This window comes from Neomonachus schauinslandi, chromosome 12 (genome assembly GCF_002201575.2).
Source record: "Neomonachus schauinslandi chromosome 12, ASM220157v2, whole genome shotgun sequence".
Taxonomy (NCBI): Eukaryota; Metazoa; Chordata; class Mammalia; order Carnivora; family Phocidae; genus Neomonachus; species Neomonachus schauinslandi.
The window spans coordinates 51,157,551-51,181,662 of NC_058414.1; the positions used below are offsets into that span (position 1 = coordinate 51,157,551).

At 36.4% G+C, this 24,112-nt stretch overlaps 1 protein-coding gene across 1 annotated transcript; it reads right to left on the reverse strand.

Moving 5' to 3' along the window:
- Positions 1-858: 858 nt before the first annotated feature.
- LOC110579906 (nucleoside diphosphate kinase, mitochondrial-like) lies at positions 859-6,579 on the reverse strand. Its single transcript, XM_021689541.1, has 3 exons — positions 6,556-6,579; positions 6,288-6,402; positions 859-1,379 (listed from the first exon to the last, which is right to left on the reverse strand). Exons 1-3 carry the CDS (start codon positions 6,577-6,579, stop codon positions 859-861), a joined length of 660 nt encoding a protein of 219 aa, XP_021545216.1.
- Between the last annotated feature and the right edge of the window lie 17,533 nt (positions 6,580-24,112).

Sequence of the window (24,112 nt, forward strand, 5' to 3'; positions counted from 1 at the left end):
GTATGGCTGTAGAATATGAAAATATTCATATTGGTATCTGGCATTAAGATTTTTGCAAAAGACCAGTGGTCTGTATTTCATGTGACTTGGGTTCAAGGTCCAAATTAATCGCTATTATTACATGTATGACCCTGGACAAATCTCTTCATGTCTGTGGACTCCAATTTCTTTATGTAAGAGTAAAAGAGAATAGTTGAGTTTTACTGTCTCTAAGATAACTTATAATTTCAAAATTCTATGAAGTTTTTAAGTTTTAAAAAATCTTGGTTGCGTGCCCAAATAAAACTGTAGCTTTAGAAGTCTTGCGTATAGCTTATCTGTTTCTTGCCATCCATTTCTTCCCATTTGATTCCATTCGGCTACTCTATTCTTCCTCACTTAGCTTTTCTGAGATAACAGTGGCTTTGCACAGAGAGACTTCTTCTTCTTTTTTTTTTTGGTGTGTGAGAGTAAGCTTTATTTCTACTCTCAAACGCTTACAACTTTGCATAAAGCCCTACCTCAGAGATGGCAGAAACTGTAATAAATGATCCACCCCCCCTTACACAACACAGCTAATTTTAATGTCCCACCCCCCCTTTGGGGGAAGGGAGGTTACACTACACACTTTTGGAGATGCCCCAAAGGTTGTCTGGCACTTTGGTACAGAAAGGATTTGGTCCGATTTCTTACTGGCTTAGGATACTAAAAGGCACAGAAAGTTGGTTGCTCAACCCCTCTGGGCTAGGGTGGGGCAGAAGGTAGACAGGGAGGTGGTCTGGGACAGAAGGGCAGACCATGGGTGTGGGCTCAAGTTCTGGATGACAGAAGTAGTTAATCCTGAGTGGCTGCTGGGGTGGCTGAGGGCAGCCTGAGTGCTCAGGGTGGGTAGATGCTTCTCTGGTGGCCTTTGTCTGCCCAGTTTACCAGCTCACTGCTCTGAAACCATAGCTGGATCTCCTTCTGGGCCCCCTCCACGGAGTCGCTGGCATGGATGATGTTCCTGCTGATGTGGATGCTGAAGTCCCCCCTGATGGTGTCAGGGGCAGCCTCAGCTGAGTTGGTGTGTCCTACCATGGCCCTTGAGGAGCAGACCACATTGGGGCCTTCCCAGACCATGGCCACCACGGGGCCAGAGGTCATGTAGCTGATGAGGGCTGGGTAGAAGGGCTTCCTCTGCAGATCATGGTAGTGCTCAGCAAGGACTCTCTCTGGTGCCTGCAGCATCTTCATCCCCACCAGCTTGAAGCCCCTCCTCTCAAAACGCTGGATCACATACCCAACAAGGCGCCACTGCACCCCATCTGGCTTCACTACAACCAGGGTCTGCTCCCGGGTCCAGGAGGACCCTCCCGAGCTGGGGCGTGCGAGCAGGCTCGGGCCCAGGGTGCACAGAGAGACTTCTTAACTGAACTTCTCTATTGATGGCAGTGTAGAAGAGAGTTAATTCCAAGGAGAAGCTGCCCGTTGGTAGAAACAGAAAAGCAGAGGAGGGAGGAACTTCTAAGCCATCATCCTTTGATAACTACTCAACTTTTTCACACTCTGTCCTTTCCTCACTTGCTTCCTGCTGTCCTTAAGCAAACCAGGCCTAATGCACTTCCTGTTCCTTCCTCGCCCAGATGCAAAAGGTTTAATATCAATACCTCTTCACTCCCATCTGATTCTCAGTGTATCTCTTAAAAGAAAAGGAACTGCTAAAGGCACCTGAAAGCTTGCATCGCAGCCTCAAGCCCGGCCTCACTTTGAGTAGTCACCATTCACTGTCAAGGGCACTTTTCAGCCCCAGTATAGGGAAAGAGATGTGAAAGAGGAATCAGCTCTGAATTTTATCAGTAGTTTCTGGGCATGCCACAAATAGATAGAAATTGGAAATGAAATTCTCTTCATCGTGGATGATAGAAGTTAATGTTACTCAAGATGTAGATGGAAAGGGTGGAGGAGATTCAGAAGGAGGGAGATAGTGAAAAAAGAGAAAAAGCAGGAGAAAAATTTTGTGAGCGCACTGCATGTTGAAATAATCTATCAAGTAATAGTTTGCAGATAGAGTTATTTTTCTACTCTAACCTATTGAAGTTTGGGCTCTAATTGAGGGTTTCTCTTTTTTCTCTTAGCATAAGCAGCATTCAGTATTCATGAATTTTGCTTTTTCTAAAGGTACCCTATGCTTCCTTTCTATATATAAAGAGGTTTGCCTATAAGTCCTAAAACTGGATAAATCCTTACAGTAATGGGTATATCAATTGGGGTAAAGAGGTGCTAATTTAGAGAGGTTAAATGTATATTCTGAAATGTTGGTAATTAGGGAAGGTAAAAGACATCTCCTGCATAATTTTTCTAAATAGCCACTCTCCCTGGCTTTCTTAAATACACCATAATAATATGCAGCAGAAAGTAACAAATCAGAGGGCCAGACCTGTGCCCTCTTTTGTGGAGTCAGTAACTATTTCAACCTCAGCTGGCTCTGACCCCTGCCTCCTTCCCCGTTCATAGTACCCTCTGTGTATGTGTGAGTGGTATTACTTTCTGCTTTGAAGAATTCTGAGATGAAATGGGATGTAAGCTCTCCTCTCCTTCCTTTTCTTCTGATATTATTGTCATTATTCTGAATCTAATGATATGGAGAAAATGGAGTTTTCTGAACAGCTAATGTGAGAATTTCTTTGTAGGGCAAGCTGAGCTCTGCTGAGAAGATATTTTGAAAAGGCTATGGTGGGGAAGAAGCTAGACTGGGACTGGCATTTAGGTTGGTGAAGGAACACTTCAAAGAGGGAAAGGAAAAGAATTGGTGCTGAGCACCATGTGGGAAGAATGGTTAGAGCTGTGTGACCTTGTGGTTGGCAGCAGGAAGGAAAGACTTGGCAAAGAGAAATGTCTATTTTTTTAAATGAAATGCCAGTGGGCTGTGAGATGTTACCTACCCACCGCAAGCCACAGTTCCATAAAAATTCAAAAATAATATACTAAATATGCTTGCATTTCTTATGCAAGACAGTGGAAGGAGTTGTGTTTCAGGTCAAGACTGGCATTGACTGGAACATATCCAAAAAAATGGAAAGGAACAGTTGACATCATGGTGTTATTATTCTGAGGCCAAGGTTTTTAATGGATTTCTGGAGGAAATTTCTCTCAGCTTTAGAAGTTTCCTACCATGTACACCCACAGCATAGGCACCAGATTCAGGTAAGAAATGTTCTTAGAAAGAGCCTCAGACAAGTATGAGAGGGTCAGAGGCACAGCAAAGGTGCAGACACCAATGGGTATTAACAAGTGTTTCGTCAAGTACATTAATTTCATCAATGTCTGTATAAATCTCCATTGCATGGTATTATGCCATAGCCAAGCCTTGGGTCTAGCTGCAGTTGTATCACCAATTATAGATTATTCAATTATATTATTTTCGTCAGGAAAATCAAGAAGGAATGAAATTCTGCATTGTTTAAAATTTGCCAGGAATCCTTAGTCGATGAAACAACCATTCGCAAAGGCCTCTCTTCTCCATTATCCCAGTTTACCTAAACACAGAAACTATTTTGTTAAAATGGATTGTAGACACAAAGAAAAACTATTTCCAAACCCTCCAGTCAGGTGAAAAAAGTTGCTGGCACTTTGTTCAGGGATCTACAGCAGTGTTCCCGGAGCCAGAAGCTCACACAATGCTTCCTGCCTGCCTTGCTACTAGCAGAAATGGCCGTTGGTTGGAAATAATCATTTTTAATAATGCAGATCATCACAAGAGCTCGTGGGAAATCACTCTAAATATTACCCTTGGACTTTAGTATAGAAATATAGCAAAGGGAAATTGTCCCTATGATGCTTAAGGGTTAGAATAATATGGAAAAACCAACTCAGTTCAAATAATTTATTGTCTCTGCCATGCTTTTTGCATAGCACAGCTTAAGCTGTCATTCACCGAAGGGCTATTTATACAGTCTGAAATTCCAAAGGATTCCTGGATTTGTGTTCTTCTCCTCTCTTTAAATGATGCATAATAAGGTACTCTACAGAGGTCTTTTGTAATGAATGTGGAACTGTTTAGTTTGGGCCCCATCAAAGGGATGGAGGAACAGTAACTGGTTGTTTGAAATTTTATATTATAGAAACTATAATCTGCCACCACTTGAATTTGTTAGCATCTTTAAAATAAACTCTATCCCCAGACAAAACCAAATAAATCTTTGTATTCTTGACATTTCACTACAGAGGCCAATGAGAGGTGTAAATAGAAGTCCCAAGGGATAGAGGAAGTATTTTTCCTGGAGGGGCATTCTGGAGGAGATATGCTGGCTATTGTTGATGGTGTTTTTTTCTAAAGGTGGCCAAGTTTTCCTTGGCTTCTTTGACCTAATTATAATGCTTGCTTTCAGCTAGGCATGGCAGTGTTGAGATTTGCATTGCAGAGTTGTCAAGCCAAATACCTGCTAGACATCTCAAACTGGATGTCCTGCGGGAGCCCCAGCTTAACGAGCCCAAACTCTTGCCTCCAACGCCCCACTCCCCGCAAGTACTTGACATTTCTCCTTCATTCCTCATTCAGCAAGTGGCAAATGATTTACCCAGGCATCCAAAACATAAACATGGGAATATAGTGTGAGGAACAATATGAGGAGAGTGGGAGACACTTGGTGAAGTCTGGGTCATGCTCACCAGATAGTTAAAAATATGGCTTTAACAAGACCAGTGGATTGTATCAATGTCAATATCCTGGTTGTGATTTTATACTGTAGTTTTACAAGGCATTATTATGGAGTGAAACTGGGTAATAGGGATACAGGATCTCTCTCTTTTATTTCTCACAACTTCATGTGAATCTATAATTATCTCATAATAATAAAAAGTAAAAAATTAGTCTCTTGATTCGGGTATAGAAATGCACATCAACAGTGCTCTTTTAAGCATAAATTCTATTTTCACCATATGATAGATGAATGTATAAAATGTGACAGCTAACTTTATTTTTTTATTATGTTCTGTTAGCCAACATACAGTACATCATTAGTTTTTGATGTAGTGCTCAACGATTCGTTAGTTGCCTATAATACCCAGTGCTCTTTAAAAATATTTTTCTTCTGTTACTCTAGTCCTTTGGTTTTTCAGAGTATTGAGGAGTAAATCCGATAAACCATAGTCCTAGGCTACTGTTTGATATCCTATACAAAAAAATAGGCACATGGCTGGCTCTTAGTTGACCAAGCATGCTTTCAGTGCTAAGCTTGCACTCAGTAGGTTTCTTCTTTTAGCATGTAATTCTAGCATTGAGAGGCCTTTACCTTCCCCTCCTGAAATGCAATGTGATTTTTCTAATTATATGTGAGTCACTTTGTATCTCAGATTTCTCAAGGAGTACTGGAGAAGATTAAGATGATTCTATTTATGGATTCTGTTTTCTGGTTGATGACCAAGCCTTCAATTGCTTGAATAGTTTCTGTATGCTGGATTATAGTATTATCTCTAAGACCATCTGAAGACCTCAGAATGGCAAGATATAGTGAGGAATAGTATGCCTTCTTCTTTCTATGTAATGTTTGGGGATGTGGTTTGTTAGAAATAGATGAAGAGGGGCGCCTAGGTGGCTCAGTCGTTAAGCATCTGCCTTCGGCTCAGGTCATGATCCCAGTGTCCTGGGATCGAGCCCCGCATCGGGCTCCCTGCTTGGCAGGAAGCTTGCTTCTCCCTCTCCCGCTCCCCCTGCTTGTGTTCCTCTCTCGCTGTGTCTCTCTCTGTCAAATAAATAAAATCTTTAAAAAAAAAAAAGAAATAGATGAAGAAATCAAAATGAAGGTCAACTTTACCAAAATAAACTCTCAGCCTATTAAAGTTGTACCATACTCCAAGAAGTATATCCATAATTCCTCAATCTAATGCTTACTTAAAGAAAATAAGCAAAACATGCTGCTAATTTTTTTTTTTTTGCAACTGATAAATTTACAACTACTTAGAATTAAAAAAAACAAACAAACAGTATTTGGGTGAGCTCTTGGTTTGTGAGTGAAATGTCCATCTACCACTTGTTTGAGGGGAAACATGGTCCTTTTTGGTGATTTAAACACAAATAAAGATGGAACCCAATAATAGATGAAATATATAAGACAAGAAAAACTTTCCTTCCTTCTGTTCTAGTAGACTGTTTAGGATTTGCTTGCATCAACTGCTTTGATTTTCCCCTCTCTTCATTTTACATGAGAGGATATATTTATTCCCTGGAAAGCTTAATCTGTAATCAATTATATTTAACAAGTTAACTCAATTTTAAATGATATGATATAAATGAAGATTAAAGCTAATTTAAGGCAGCATTTTTTTACTACTGTTTAAATTAGCATTGGAAGAATCAGAAGGAACTATGTTTTTGATTAAGGTTTGGTTTAGGCTGAAGAGTTTCAATAAGATAATTTTCATAAAACTCTGAATTGGAGCCAATACCTGCTAAAAGATAACAGGATATATTAAAGCCATATTAGATGTTTGAAAATAAAGTTTCTGAAAACCTTTAATCAGGAAACAAACTGTGTTTGTGTGTGTTGTAAAACCTACCCCCATCTTCCACAGTTCAATGTGCTTGTACCCTTCTCTTACCTTACTCCCATTACTTGGACTCATGCCACCATCCACTATGGCCAACACTTCTGGTTTACTGACCAGCCTCCCCTATGTACAGTTTGCATTCTGCCTTAAAATTCCTGATTCATTTTTTCACACTAAAATCAAAATGATCTAAAATAGCATTCTGACCATGGCCAGTTCTCTAACACCCTCTTGTACTTTTCCATTGGCCTTAAGATGGAGTCCAAGTTCTTTGCCTTGGTATAGCAGATAGGGTCTGTCCCAGCTCAACTAATGTGATCCCTCACTACCCTTTTCTGGGTACCTCTTCCACTTACTCACTTTATGCTCTATGAATGTGTGGAGCTTTCTCTTATCTCTTGGTCTTTGCAGTATTTTTAAACTCTTCCTGAATTATCTTCCCCCCCCCCGACTTGCATACCTGTCATCTGACTAAGTTCCAAAAATGGCTCCAGTTATGTCTTGGAAATGAAGAATCTCCCGGGTTACAGATGATAGCTTATTTGTCTGTCCTCCCACTAAGTATGAAAGTCACTTAGATCAAGGAGTGGGTCCTTGCTCACCATTATATCTCCCTAATTTATGAGATTTAAAGATTCTTTTGATGGCAAGACACAGCAGAGTGACACTCAAATGAATGAAAGGTAGATCTTTGTTATTTATAGCTCCAAGAGAGATTAAGCTGACAGGCAGCGTCACACAGCGTCACCCTGGGACAGGTGAGCAGCAAGCTAGAGCTGTTGGGAGCAGCTTATGTATGGCAAGTAGGATGAAATTAGCTGGATTTCCCAGTCTCCTGTAGATTGGCTAATTTGCCCCAAGGTGTCTGGTATCCAGCCCCTGAGTGATTAGGAAAGTGCATAGTGATCCCTGAGTGTAACGCAGTGAGGAAAGTGGTCAGGGGGTGGACATAAATTACCTGCCCTCGAAGGGAGTCTGACTGGTGTCTAGCCAGCATCAAAACTGCACAAGCACAACATTTCAAACAAATGCATTCATGAATGAATGAGTGACAAACCAACAAAATATATCATGCTATAGTTTAGTACTTAAATTAGGTGTTTAAAATAAATATTTAATTGACACCACGAGTAAAAAAAAAATGGATATACATATGCATGAGTGTATGCTACCATTTGACCCTATAATAATTATTATGCTTTTCTCAAATGTCTAGTTATTTAGAATGGACTTACAAGGGCCCAGTGTCATCTTCCAGTCACTAAGTGACTCTGGACCTGTTTTCACACCTTTAAAATGGGTTTCAGTTTCCTTCTTAAGTAAGGAGAAGTGGTAATGAATTTGATAAATTTAAAAATATACACTTTGTATTTTCAGAAATATTCATTAGATAATTATATTTGTTCAAGGTAAAGCTACTATAAATATACTTGCTGGTTGGACCCATTTTGATAAGGTCTAGCCAAGAAATAGTTTCTAGACCTAAAAGGCCAAATTTGCTCCCTACCTTTTAAAATGTACTTAAAAATTAGCCTTTTATGAAGCAATAGTCTTCTGGAATATGAGTGCTGAAATTGCAGACAATAATGTTAACACATGAATGAAAAAAATACTGTATGTTTTAAAGTATCTTTTTTGACATCAAGAATAATGTGAAAAAAAAAAAAGAATAATGTGGATAATTTCCTTCTTCTTGCTGTAGTTGCAATTTGAGAAGCATAATAAAGTATTTGCAGAGTGTATTCAGATGAACTCTTTTCAAGAACTTTATGAAGACAAACGCTGCTTTTCATTCAGGGGCAAAATAAAAATGTTCTATTTAGCTGATTTTTTTTCTTGAGATAATATCTTTTGTAATTTCTAGGCTTTTTTTTACATGGTTAATATTATTTACAATATGATTAAGACTGTGTTAGTCAGGGGTCTCCAGAGAAACAGAACCACTAGGATATATAGAAGAGGAGATTTATAATAGAAATTGGCCTACACAATTACAGAGGGCAAGTAGTCCCATGATCTGGTGCTGCAAGCTGGAGACCCATGAACTGGTGGAGTAATTCAGTCCAAGTTCAGGAGAAGATGGATGTCTAAGCTCAAACAGAGAGAGAGCAAATTCGCCCTTGTTCTGTTTGGGCCCTCAAAGGATTGGACTTGGACAATATTGAGCCACATGGAGGAGTGCCGTCTGCTTTATTCAGTTCACTAATTTAATAGATAATCTCTTCTGAAAACACCCTCACAGACAAACCCCCAAATAATATTTTACCAGCCATCTGGGCATCCCTTAGTCCGGTCAAATTGACACATAAAATTAACCACCTGAAAGACCAAGAAGCTTATTCTATATCTTTATTACATACCATCTTGTCTATGTAAGGTATAGACAAAAATATATTAAAAGTGAAGGGATGGAAAAGATATATCATCCTAATACCAAACAAAAGCTGGTATAGCTGTATTCATTTCACACAGAGCAGACTTCAGAACAAGGCAAATTATTAGGAATAAAGAGGGAATTACCTAACGATAAAGGGGTAGATTTTCCAAAAAGACATAACAATGCTGAATGTATGTATTCCAGCAAGAGAGTATCAAAATACATAAGGCAAAAATTGTTAAATCTTGACAGAAAATCAGTAAAAGTAAAGTTAAACTGAAAAGCACCATCACTCAACAGTATCTAATTGACATTTATGGAACACTTCACTCAACAACAGAATACACATTCTTCACAAGCTCACATGGAACAGTCACCAAGATTGATCATGGTCAGGGCCATAAAACACATCTTAACAAATTTAAAATAAAGAAATTATACAATGTATGCTCTCACCCCACAACAGAATTAAACTAGAAATTAATAACAGAAAAATAGGTAGAAAGTCCCAAAACATTTCCACATTTTAAAATGCACTTCTAAATAATACATGGATAGGAGTGTCTGGGTGGCTTAGTCAGTTAAGCATCCAACTCCTGGTTTCGGCTCAGGTCGTGATCTCAGGGTCCTGAAATCAAGCCCCACCTCTTGCATTGCCCCACACGGAGTCTGCTTGAGATCCTCTCTCCCTCTCCCCTGCCCCTCCTGCTTGTGTTCTTGCTATCTTTCTCTGTCTAAAAATAAAAATGAAAATAAAAATAAATAAATAACACATGGATCAAAGAAAAATCCTTAAGAGAAACTATTAAATATTCCAAAGTAAATGAAAATGAGAATACAACTGTCAAAATTTGTGAGATAAAGCAAATGCAGTATTTTAGAGGGCTATTCATAGCATTGAATGCATTTGTTAGAAAAGAAGATAAATCTAAAATCAGGAATCTACGTTTCTATCTTAGGAAAGTAGGAAAACAAAGCAAATTAAATCCAAAATAATAATAAGAAAATAAATAATAAAAATTAGAGCAGAGATCAATGAAATTGAAAGTAGGAAATTAATACAGAAAATAAAAAAAACAAAAAAATGGTTCTTTGAAGATATCAATAAAATTGATAAGCCTTTAGCTAGGTTAATCAAGAAAAAAAGAGAGGAGACAAAAATTATGTAATAGATTAATACCTTCAAAAACATAATCTAATACAACTGAACTTATGTATCTATTAGGGAAAGATACAGTCTGAACAGGCCTGCATCAGTTAAATAATTTTCATCAATAATTAATAATCTTCTAAAACAGAAAGGTCCAAGTCCAAATGGTTTTACTGGTGAATTATAACGTTCAAAGAAGAAATAATACTAATCTTTACAATCTCTTCCAGAAAATCGAAATGGAGGAAATACTTTCTAACTCATTCTATAAGAACAACATCACTCTCATACCAAAACCAAACAAATATAATACTAAAGAGGAAAACTATAGACCCATATCTTTAATAAGCATGCATGTAAAAATTCTCAACAAAATATTAGGAAAGAAAATCCAACAATTTATAAAAAGAATTACATACCATGACCAAATAGAATTTATTCCAGGTATTCAAGGTTGGTTATACATTAAAAAATCAGTTCATGTAATTCATCACATCAACAAGCTAAAGAAGAAAAATACGTAATCATATCAATAGGTGAATAAAAAGCATTTGATGAAATCCAACATGCATTCATGCTAAAAATTCTCAGGAAATTAGGAAAAGAACAAACATTATACTCAACCGGTAAGAAGGTGGATTTTTCCTTCTTAGATCAGAACAAGAAAAGCTATGCCCCTCTTATTACTCTTATTCAAAATCAGACAAGAAGTCCAAGCTAATGCAATTAGAAAAAGAGATAAAATATATTCAGTTTGAGAGAGAAGAAGTAAAGCTGTCTTTGTTCACTGATGATATAATTCTCTCTATACAAATTCCCAAAGAATAGACATAAAACCTACTGGAAGGTAGCAGGATGCAATATTAATTAATATAATCTTAATATACAAAAGTCAATTGCAATAATTAGCAGTTGGAATTTGAACTGAAAAACACAAAATCAGGGGTGCCTGGGTGGCTCAGTCGGTTAAGCGTCTGCCTTCGGCTCAGGTCATGATCCCAGGGTCCAGGGGTCGAGCCCCACATCAGGCTCCCTCCTCAGTGGGAAGCCTGCTTCTCCCTCTCCCACTCCCCCTGCTTGTGTTCCCTCTCTTGCTGTGTCTCTCTGTGTCAAATAAATAAATAAAATCTTAAAAAAAAAACCCACAAAATCATTTACATTAGTACCACAAGATCTGAAATACTTAGTATAAATCTAATAAAATATGTACAGGAGCAATATGAGAAAACCTACAAAGCTCTAATGAAAAATTAATGAAGACCAAAATAACTGGAGAGATATTCTCTGTTTGATAGATAAATTCAATATTATTAAGTATCAGTTCTTCCCAACTTTATCTATAAATTCAATGAAATCCTAATCAAAATTCCAACAACTTATTTTTGGATTTTCACAAACTGATTCTAAAGTTTATATGGATGCAAAAAGCCAGAATACCCAACAGAACACTGAAGAATAATAAACTGGAAGACTCACACTAACAGACTTAAAGATTAACTATAAAGCTACAGTAATCAAGACAGTGTAGTATAGAAAAAAATAGACAAATAGATAAATAGAACAACAGAATAGAGAGCAATTCAATAGAGGTGGGATAGTCTTTCTAGTAAGTGGTTGTGGTACAATTGGACATCAAAAAATGAATCTAAACGTGCAAAAAGTTGAATTTAGACACAGATCTTACACTTTTCCTAAAAATTAAGTTAAAGTGGATCATAGACCTAAATGAAATACTACACAACTTGTAAAATATAGCATTGGAGAAAAACTGGATGATCTTCTGTTTATCAGTGTCTTTTTAGGTACAATATAAAAAACATAAATATGAAAGCAAAAGTTGATAAACTGAGTTTCTTCAAAATTAGAAACTCCTGCTTTCTGAGAAACAATGTTAAAAGAATAAAAAGACAAACAAACTAGGAGAAAATATTTGCAAAACACACGTCTGATAAAGAAATTATACCCAAAATATACGAAGAGCTCTTAAAACTCAATAAGAAAACAATCAATCCAATTACAAAATGGACAAAAGATCTAAATAGACACTTTACCAAAGAAGATATATAAATGGGGGGGGGGGGGCGCCTGGGTGGCTCAGTCATTAGATGTCTGCCTTCGGCTCAGGCCCTGATCCCAGGGTCCTGGGATCAAGCCCCGCGTCGGGCTCCCTGATCAGCAAGGAGCCTGCTTCTCCCCCTGCCCACCCCTGCTTGTGTTCCCTCTCTGGCTGTCGCTTTCTCTGTCAAATAAATAAAATATTTTTAAAAAAAGATATATAAATGGTAAATTGGTGTATTAAAAGAAGTTCAGCATCATATGTCACTAGGGAATTGCAGATTAAAACAACAGTGAGATACCAGTGCACATATTTTAAAATGGCTAAGTTCCAGATCACATTCATCATCAAATTCTAGCAATGATGTAGAACAACAGGAATTCTGATTTGTTGCTAATGGGAATGCAAAATGGTATAGCCACTTTGGGAGACAATCTGGCAGTTTCTTACAAAGCTATACATAGGTTTACCGTACAAGACAGCAATTGTGCTCTTAGGTTTTTACTCAAATGAGATGAAAACTTATGTTCACACAACAGCTTGCACATGGTAGGGTATAGCAGCTTTATTTATAAGTGCCAGAAAAACAAACAAGGTATTCTTTAATGGGTGGATGGATAAACAAACATACATCTATAGAGTGGACATCCATTTAATGGAGCAATAAATACATTCATACAATTCAGTAATAAAAAGGAATGAGCTATCCAAGCTACAAAAAGACGTGGAGGAAACTTAAATGCATATAGCCAAGTTATAGAAGCCAATCTGCAAAAGCTGTATGCTATATGACTCTAACTATATCATGTTTCAGAAAAGGCAAACTATATAAATAGCAAAAAGATCAGTTTGGGGGGATTCAGGGCATTTTTAGGGAAATAAAACTATTTAGTATACTATAAATGGTGAATATGTAACATTATGTATTTGTCAAAACCCATAAAACTATACAACACAAGAAGTGAATCTTATTGTAACTATGGACTTCAGTTAATAATGTGTCAATATTGGTTCAGCAGCTGTAATAAATGTACCACATTAATGCAAAATGTTGATAACAGGAGAAACTGTGTATGTGGAGTGGGGAGAGAAAGAGTAGGATATGGGAACTCTGTATGGTTCAGTTTCCCTGTAAACTTAAAACTGCTCTAAAAGTAAAATCTATTAATAAAAAATAGTAATATATGCACAGGGTAATAGTTGCATTCATTTTAAAAAGTTAAAAAATGGGAATATGTTCTTTAGACCTATAGTCCTACTTTTAATTATAGAAATATTCTTGTATTTCCTTGTGGAACATTATCTATTCACTAACATAAGCACATGTGCATGTTTTATGTACATTTATATATGTGCATATCTATAACTTCTATTTATACAACCTGAGGATGATTTTATTAATAATATAATTTGGAAATCTTTTATATAAGCACATAGAGGGTATCTCATCATTCCTTAAAAATTGAGTAACATTTGTCCTATGTTGATGAATATTTTTTCATTGTTGTCATTTTCTTTTTTTTCCACTATAAACAATTCTCTATAAGAATCCTTGTCCAAATGTCTTGTCATACTTTTTTAAGTGTGTCCACAGCAAAGATTCCTGGCTGCGGAATTGTTTGGTCAAGGGGCCTGTGCATTTTAAATTTCAATAATTGTTACCAAATTTCTCTCTACATTTTGTAGCAATTTATGACATCTACTTTCCCACATCCATTTTTACCTATCCAATAGGTGAAAATTGATATCTTATTTCAAGTTTTATGTAATAATTAATTTATTAAATTAATCACAGAAGATTATTTTTTGAATTTTTAAAATTTGAGTATAGGTAACACACAATATTACATTAGTTTCAAGTGTACAGCATAGTGATTCAACTTCTTTATACCTTATACTATGCTCACTACAGCTGTAGCTACTGTCTGTCACCATACAATGTTATTACAGTATCAGTAACCATATTCCCTATGCTGTGCCTTTTATCCTAGTGACTTATTCATTTAGTAACTGGAAGCCTGCATCTCCCACTCTCCTTCATCCATTTTGTCTATTCCCCAACCCCCTTTCCCTTTGTCGACCACCAGTTTGTTCTCTGTAATTTATAGGTCTGATTCTGCATTTCATTTGTTAAAATTCATTTGTTTTGTTTTTTAGATTCCACATATGAGTGAGATCATAATTGTCTTTCTCAGTCTGACTTATTTCACTTAGTATAATACCATGTAGGTCCATCCATGTTGTTGCAAATGGCACACTCATTTCCATTGTGTTTATGTAATTATGAGTTAGATTGACTATTCTTTCATATTTATCAAATTTTTGTACTTTTTTGGTAAAGAATCATTTTATTTATTTTTTTTTAAAGATTTTATTTATTTATTTGACAGAGAGAGACACAGTGAGAGAGGGAACACAAGCAGGAGGTTAGGGAGAAGCAGGCTTCCCGCGGAGCAGGGAGCCTGACGCGGGGCTCGATCCCAGGACCCTGGGACCATGACCTGAGCCAAAGGCAGACGCTTAACGCTTAACGCTTAACGACTGAGCCACCCAGGTGCCCCAAAGAATCATTTTATATTCTACTTTGGCAGCATAGGAGTTAGACTGCTTCATTATTTTTAAAATATTTTCTTGACTCTTTTAGCACTTTTTTCTAGATGAACTTGACAATAATAGTCACATTAAAACATAGTTGCTCCTATTATTAACATTTTGCACTAATGTGGAATATTTTATAATTGATTAACAATTAGAATATTACTGAGTATCATATTTACAAAATAAAGAACAGTGATATCTTTAAAATATTGTCTTTCCATTAATAAATATAGTGTCAGTTCTCACTTGATTCTGTTCTTAGAAGATTTAGAAATTTTTCTCAATTTAAGTCATATATATAATATGACTTAATAATGATTATTATTAATAATAATATATTAGTCTTATTTCTAGAAATATTATCTCTCATGGTTAAATAGTAACAATTCAATTCTGTGAAAATATGCCTTGAGATTATCTAAGGAACATATTGCTTACTTGAAAGTTAAAATTTTTTTTTTGCCTCAGATCAGTATTATTTTCATAGAAACTGTTCAAAAAAAGATTGTGTTATGTTAGTGGCAATCCTAGAAACCCTTCATGATTGAGTTAACTTAAAGCTATTGATATGCAGTTAAGATTTACCTCTATTCTGTTCTTTCTTCACACCCTTACTAGAAAACATTTGAACTTTGAGCCTTTCTTAATGAGATAAAATTTATGAAGTTCTATTTATAGAAGGAACTGGCTTCTCTGTAATCCCAGGTTTGACTGTTATCACAGATATTACGCAACGTAAGAGGATGATTTTCTGGATTGGATGGGGTGAGGTAGTGTGGGGCTTGGAGATGAGGTAGTTGAGTGGGAACATAGATTTAAAAAGATAAACTTACTTTATCCAAAATTGATTGATTTTCTGTATTTTGGGGACAAACAAAAAAATGAAGACCATGACAAAAATACGAAGGTGAGTGTGAGAACTAACACTGTGTACTTTTCTGGGCTGCAACTGATATATACTTCAGAGTATCATCATGAGATACATTATTTGTTCTTTTACAGAGCAGAAAACATAAGCCCAGAATGCTAGAGTCAGTTTCCTAAGGTGAAAATCGCAGACTTAGTGATGAAGCCTGAGGGCTTGAATTTAGGTGTAGCCGGACTCCAAAGCCCATGCTCTTTTCATAGGACCACTATGCCACTAGGAAACCAGTGTCTACAAATGGGAAGAATACTAGATAAAGGACTGCAGGCAATAAACCAGAGTAACAACAACAAAAATGAATAATATACCTAAATAAAATGTAAAAAAAGTGACATCTTTTCTACTATATCCTATAGGCAATCTTGCCAAGCATATCACATTCCACAGTACAAATAGTGTAAACACCACTGCTTCTACATTATATACTTGCTGTTTAATGCTCAGTCATGCTGTCTGCCTATGGCATGTGCTGCATGTTTTTTTTCCTGTGAAAGATTTTATTAGCAAGGTAATTAAAAACCTTAATTTCTTTTTATAAAATAAGGACTCAATATTGGTCATTTAGCAGTAGGTAGATTCTACCCACTTTCCTTCCCTATTTCACTTCCATTCATTTTTCTTTGTTCCAGGCAGTAAAACCTTTCCATGTACACACATACCTTTGTGAGTCTGTAAAGAGTAACTGCTGAAAAATATGGATTAGAGAAATTTAGAATTGAGAAGGCCCATAGAGGTGATCTGGACCAACATTCCTCATAATGCCTGGGATATATAGAGACAAGAGCAAAGTCTGAAATTGTACACTGAACTGATCTTGGGAAGACTTAACTTCTCTACAGATACCATGACTTTCCCTGCTGGCAACTCCTAGTGCATGACTTAACTGCGATGCTTCAAGAAATTAAATCTACAGCCCCTGATTTTATCCTTGCTAGAGTGTGTTCTAAGTATTCCCTCTGCTTTGCATTTCTGGTTCCCAAACTAAACTCAATTGCAGGTGCTTCTGATTAGAGCCTAGCTTTATCCCTGCAACCTAGCTTCAAAGGTTTGAGCAAGCAGGTATCTGATGTCTATGGTGGGGGAAAAATGTCAGACATTCACTGCATTTGTCAAGGTCCCTATTAAAAGGGGCTCCCTAGGGGCGCCTGGGTGGCTCAGTCGTTAAGCGTCTGCCTTCGGCTCAGGTCATGATCTCAGGGTCCTGGGATTGAGCCCCGCGTCGGGCTCCCTGCTCCGCGGGAGGCCTGCTTCTCCCTCTCCCCCTCCCCCTGCTTGTGTTCCCTCTCTCGCTGTGTCTCTCTCTGTCAAATAAATAAATAAAATCTTTAAAAAAAAAAATGTATATTTATAAAAAAAAAATAAATAAAAAAATAAATAAATAAATAAAAGGGGCTCCCTAAATTGAACACATCATTCCAGATGGCTTATGACCAATGCAGTATGCAACGCAATTAGCAACCTTCATCTGGATAGAATACATAATGATATTAAAGCCCATACTAAGATTACGTGAACATTTTTCAGATTCTCATCAAAGTGTTGGTTCATAATTAAGCTTGTAGTTAACTATAACCCTAAAACTTGCTCACCTTTCACTGCTGTCTAGCCATGTGTTCTCCATCTTATATTTGTACCATTGTGTTTCAAATTTTTTGAACCCAAATACAGAACTTTATTTAGCCCTGTTAAATTTCACTCTGTTAGTTTTGGCTCATTTTTCCAACTTTTTGCAATTCTCTTGAATACTGTTTTTGTCATTCAATATAGTAACTATCATTCCACAGCTTTGTGTCATACACAAATTGGATAAATATGCTTTTCATTTTCATCCAAATCTCTGATAAAAAAATGTTGAAAAGAGTAGAAAGCATTGTAGAATACCACAGAATATTTTCATCAAGGGTGCCATCTAACCATTAATTAATATGTTACACCATATTGACTACACTGAATTTATGTAGGATTATATTAAACACATGTTCATTCTTTTGGCTTACATGATGATGATGATGGTGAAAAGAAATAGATGAAAAGTATTCAAAGGAAAAATTTTTTAGAGTGTGAGCATTATACAGAAAGTGGTGATTAAGAATTAAGTATTAAACATTCTCCAATGTGTGGACCACATAATTCTCCAAAAAGTAAAATTAAAGTAACCCAGATCACTATTACTTGTACATTAAAGATCAGTCTTAATATTATATACCTATGAACCTCAGAGTGTTACTGGAGCAGGGGCCAGCAAACATTTTCTTTGGAAGACCAGACAATAAATATTTTAGACTTTGCAAGCCCTATGGTCTCTACTGCAATGATGTTACTTTGCCCTTGTAGCACAAAATCAGCCCTACACAACACATAAATAAATGGGCATTACTGTGTTCCAATAAAATTTTATTTATAAAAACATGTGGCCAGATTTGGCCCACAGGTCCATCTATGTATAAGATGGTTTTTCTAAGGGCAGCAAGTACACATATATGTGCATTTGTGCTTGGATGAAAATATTACAATCCTCCCAAACACAAGATAGATTTATTATTTTAGAAATTTAGTGTACTAGGTCCTCAAGAGCAAGAACTGTCCTATTCCCTTTTGAACTTCAGTACCTAACTATGTTCTTGGTAGTTGCTTCATTTTTTTCTGAGGTCATGAATAAAAACCTTTAAGGGTTCTGTTCAATCTCAGATTCATTATTTTTATGATCAATTAATCATAATACTTATAGGCATTAACATAAAATTGAAAATAGAGTCAGCATTCATAGGGGTCGTGGCTGCCCAGATCTTCTTTCAAGAATTAGGGGCCTATTACCCCAAATCCTGGGAGTCTGTCTGCTGACAGACAGCCCTCAGCTGAACCCCCTTTGGAGATTACTTAGCTGGAGGAGAACCACCTCTCCAAAGACCATGCCTCCTTCCCATCATGCTCTGAATCCAGTGATTGGTCAACACGGAGGTAGAAGGCCTAGCCTTTTCATCGTAACAAAGGGCAACCCTGAAAGTCATCTCAGCTTTAGAGTTCCTGGCTGTGGCTTTATTGAGACTGCATTTCAGCTAATCTCTCTCTTTTCTCAATCTTTCTTCTTTTCTTCCTCAAGTGTTGATCCCAGACTTCTCCTTAATAACCCCTCTGTACTCTAATCTCTATCACAGAATCTGCTTTCTAATGAATGCAACCTGAAACAATAAGAATAATATTTTTACTCTAATTATGACAACAACAGTCATATTAATGATATCCATTCAAGTTTTACTTGCCTTCAACTGATCTTACACATGGCCTAACCTATGAGGTATGATATTGAACTCTGGTTCTTTTATTAGAAGTTCATGTGGACTCACTTTGTCTTTCCAAATTATTGAAGTTCATCTATTACAGTAGATCTTAAGTAACCACACTAGTTGCTTACCATTTATATCACCTCATGGTTCTCACAATTCTCGTAATTACTAGAGCAGCACTATGTGCTTACTGGTGCAGACAGGCACTAAAACATTGCCCTAACAATCTTGAAAGTTTTAAGTCTCCACCAGAAGAGACAAATAAATCTCCAACAAGTTTATGCTTTCAAAAGAGGCTTCGTGGAACGCTGGTAAATACAAGAAGTGAATATAAGATCACATTTGTGTGCCACATGAATTTAAAACTCAGTAATAAAGATGAGGCAAATGAAAAGGAAACTAATGCTTCCTAAAAAATGGGAAGTGCCCAACAGATGGTGAGGAAAGCTCAGAGGAGGTAGTTAACAGTGTGGCATAAGGTGATCTTGGAAAAAGACAATGAATTGCATTTAAAGGAAATGCCAATTTTATTTTTTTCCAAATTGCTTTCTCCTGAATGATTTCAAAGTCATAAATAGAATTACGATAGGCATAGTTGAAATCGAGAGAGGATAAAAAGAGAATTTAGAGAATGGAAGGGAAATAACTTTTATTTAACACTTTAGCATTGCTAGTGATCTTGTAAAGCATTTTACATATGTTAATTGTTTAATCACTAATTCTCTGCAAGCTGAGTTTGGTTGATTACCATTTTGTAGTAAGGGAACTGAAGTTCAGAGAGGTTAAATATCTTATGTAGGACATACAACTATTGAATAGTGTACTGAGATTCTAATCCAATTCATTCTGACCCTAAACTCTTTTTTACTCTTTATACTATATTGAAAACATATATAAAACCTGCAGATTGGCCTAACAGGACAGTAACTTCTATACTTTATTTTAATTGCAACCCACCTAAGATGCTTTATCCATACTTTCTTCAGAGGAAGAAACCTGATACACCAATTTCTAAATATCTTCAGAGCTTGCACTAGTGACAAAGTATTATATGCATGTGGACTGAGTTAGCTGTGAATATTCTGAACTTTGTCCAAGTAAGGTTTGCATCCACCCAATTTATACTATTTACATTTTGGAACCAAAATACCTCCTATGCTTGTGGTGTTTCTAGAAAAATAGTAAAATACATTCTTTAGCAATTAGAAATTTGTAAACTGCAGGTGTTTTGCATTTTTGATAATTCTTTCCTAAATATTGTTGCTGTATTCAAACAAACACTGTAATTACAACATGGAAGTATGAATAGAATGTGGATTGAGAAAGGAGAAGGTTAGGAAGAGAATTGGTAATGAGGAAGTGCCAAATGTATGTAACCAGATATTAAATTGGAAGTTTCAATTTATGCACTGGATACAATCAAGACTGATTCTGAAGACAGGTTACAAAAGACTAATCAAAAACTGTTGCACACCTTAAAAACTTCATACACATTAAGACAGTTGAAGAGTAGGGAGATTGTTGATGAGGTTTCTTTAGAGAGAACTGTGTTTTGAATACTGCTTTCTAAATTTTTAAAGTGAAAGGTAATTCCCCATTTCATGTCAAGACAAAAGAGAGGGCTTTTAGTGTTACCACTCAGGGAGCTTCCTGGGTCTCCTGAAGCTACCTGATGCCTGCCAGGGAAATCTAAGGCAGAGAAAGCCACCCAGTCACCTGTGAGCAGTGTGAGGAATGTGCTTACTATGTTGTGATTGGACTGTGCTTTGAGGGTTTGTACAGGTGAAGTATGCTTGAGTGCTTCCTGAGGACCAGAGGCAATGCATAATTACAGACCATCTTAGAGCTTGTCCAATAGGGCCACCTAGAGGGGAAGCTGAAGGTGGCTGAGTGAGTTCTGAAAGTTTGAGAATCATTGAAGATAAAATGGTCAAGAAGCCTGTTGATGAGATCTCCAGTAACAGGAGTCTTTGTAGAATCCATGAAAGTGTCCCATGAGAGAAGAGATCTGCTTTAAATATTCTTCATGTCATGCCTCAGTCCCAGCCCAGAATGGGTCTGAAATAGCAGGTAGGAGTGGGGGAGGAGGGATGTACAAAAAGGGAACAAGAAGCCAATTACTGTCCCCATCCCCACCCCTTCTGTTGCATACAACTAGGTAGCAGGGAGACATAACTGGGAGAAGGCAAAGAAATCTTAGCTTTGCATGGAGACTGAGTGTAGATTAATACATTGTTCTGATATTCACACTGCTCAATTGATACCCTTTAGCTGTATAAAGGTGACTACACGACTATAGGACCCACCTAGGTTTTCATCAAAGGTGACCACCATGGAAGAAGCTTTCAAAGATCACTGGGAAAAAAAAGATTTTTTAAAGCACATTTTATGAATCATCATTTGTCAATGTATTGGGTACATATATTTGTATAATAAAGATAATTTCAGTGAGTTCAGAAGAAAGAGTTTGGCTAGAGACGTTGATAGGATTGGAAATTAGTTAAGTATCATGAATGTCAGGCTAAGGCATCTGGACTTTATTATATGGAAACTGGGAAATCATAGAATATTGGTGCATGGTAGATAACATGATTATTTTGACAAGTGGCATTATTTTTAGTGGTGACATGTACTGATTCCAGATGGAAGATTGGTAATGCAGGAGGCAATAAAAATCTCTGGAACTCTTAAATACGTGAGTAAATAGAAGTAGCTTTTTGTGTTGTTTAAAACAATAACAACAAAAATCTTTTATGAGGTTTAAGTCTGTGTGGAATTAAAATACATGACAATAATAACACAAAAGAAAGAGGGCATTAAAATACTGTAAGTTTTTTATTTTGTTCTGGAAAAAGTTTAAAGTAAAAATTAAGAGAGACTTTAATAATTCCAAGATGTGTGTTGAAATCTCTAGAGTAACTACAAATAAAAAAATGAAATAATGTACTCCTAAAAACCTAATAAAGGGAGAATTGGAAGAATAAAAATACTACTTACTCTAAAAGAAGGCAGGAAAGGAGACATAAAGTAAAAAATAATGGGGCAAATAGAAAGCAAATATTGAAATGTATATTTAAGCTCATATACATCAGTGATTACATTAAATATAAATGGACTAAACACTTCAATTAAAACAAGTATTATTCTGTTGGGAATAAAAAACATACATGCTGCTTTTAAGAACCACACCATAAATATACAGATATAAAAACGTGTAATTTTTCTGAAAGGAAATATGCCTATTTTTTTCACAATTGGGAGATTTTTCTTTGGAGCATTTGTTGGCTCCAAATGAATGCATGATCCAAAAAAAAGGTTGGAGAAATAACAAAGTTACCTTTTTTCTTTTTCTTTTCTTTTTTTTTTTTTAAGTAGGTTCCACACTCAATATGGGTCTCAAAGACAGAGAGATCAAGTTGGATGCTCTACCAACTGAGCCTGCTAGAGACCCCAACAAAGTTAGCTTTAAAAATTAAGATAGTTTGGGGCAACAGTCTGGCTCAGTCAATAGAGCATATGACTCCTGATCTTGGGGTCATGAATTAGAGATCCACATTGGCTGTGGAGTTTACTTGAAAGTAAAAATAAATAGGGGCAGGACACCTGGGTGGCTCAGTTGGTTAAGCGTCAGCCTTTGGCTCAGGTCATGATCCTAGGGTCCTGGGATCGAACCCCACATGGGGCTCCCTGCTCAGTGGGGAGCCTGCTTCTTACTCTCTCCCCTGCTTATGCTCTCTCACTATCTCTCTCAAATAAATAAATAAATAGGGACGCCTGGGTGGCTCAGTCGGTTAAGCATCTACCTTCGGCTCAGGTCATGATCTCGGGGTCCTGGGATCAAGCCCTGCGTTGGGATCCCTGCTGAGTGGGGAGTCTGCTTCTCCTTCCCCCTCTGCCCCTCCCCCCAGTTCATGCTCTTTCTCATGCATGCTCTCTCAAATAAATAAATGAAATCTTTGGGAAAAAAACATGTGTAATACAATAAATAAACAAGAGAAAGTTGGTGTAGCTCTTCTGATAACAGATGAAACAGTTTAAGGGCAGAAACAGTATCAGAGTTAAAGAGCATTCATTACATTATAATAAATGAGACAGCAAGAGGAAGATATAACAATTCTATGTTAATATGCACCTAAAAATATATTTTTAAAAATGAACAGAGACAAAAGGAGAAAGGAGACAAATTCAAAACTATAGTTGAAATATATACAACATTGCATTCAATAATTGCCAAAAACACATTTTTAAAAAAGTGTGTGTGGATCAATTACCAACCTATAAAGCAAGTCTAAACAAAATTCAAAGGGTAGGATTTAAACACAACATATTCTCTGACTGTAGTGGAATTAAACTAGAAAGCCACTACAAAACTGTAACTAAAAATTCATCAGTGTTTGAAAATTAAATATTATACATTAGTGACACATAAGTCAAATAAAAAATCACATTGGAAATTAGAAAACAATTTGAACTGATTGATAATGAAAATATATTTATATCAAATGTGTGGGGTATAGCTAAATTTGTGATTAGAATGGTGGTCCCCACCTGGGGGATATTTCCCCCCAAGGGAACCTCTGGTAATGTCTGAGGACAGTTCTGGTTGTCACAACTGAAGGTGTAGAGTTGTTATGGCTTCCAGTGGGCAGAGGCCAAGGATATTTCTAAGCATACTCCAATATACAAGGCAGTACCCCACAAGAAAGAATTACCTGGCCCAAAATGTCATTAGTGCATTGGTTGTGCAATCCTACATTAGAGAGAAATCCAATGCCCTAACTGTAAATTTAGAAAAGAAGAAATGATGAAAATCAATGATCTAATTATACATCTGAAAAAAGCAAGCAAAAGAATAATACATTATACCCAAAGAAACCAGGAAAACAAAATTGAAAAAGGTAAGAGTAAAAATTAATGAAGTAGAAAATTAACATACTATTAAGAGAATCAATAAAACCAAAATGTTATTTGAGAAGAATAATAAAATATACACACCTTTAGCAAAAGTAATCAAGAAAAAAAGAAGGCACGAATGACTGATATCAGGAATAAAAAATAGGATATCATTTTTTGGCACCTTCAGCTACTAAGAAGGGAGCAAGAGGCTATTATAAACAACTTTACATCAATAAACTTGAAAATTAAAATAAAATTGATAACTTGAAAAACACAACTTACCAATACTGACATCAGAAGTAAAAAATATGAATATTTAAAG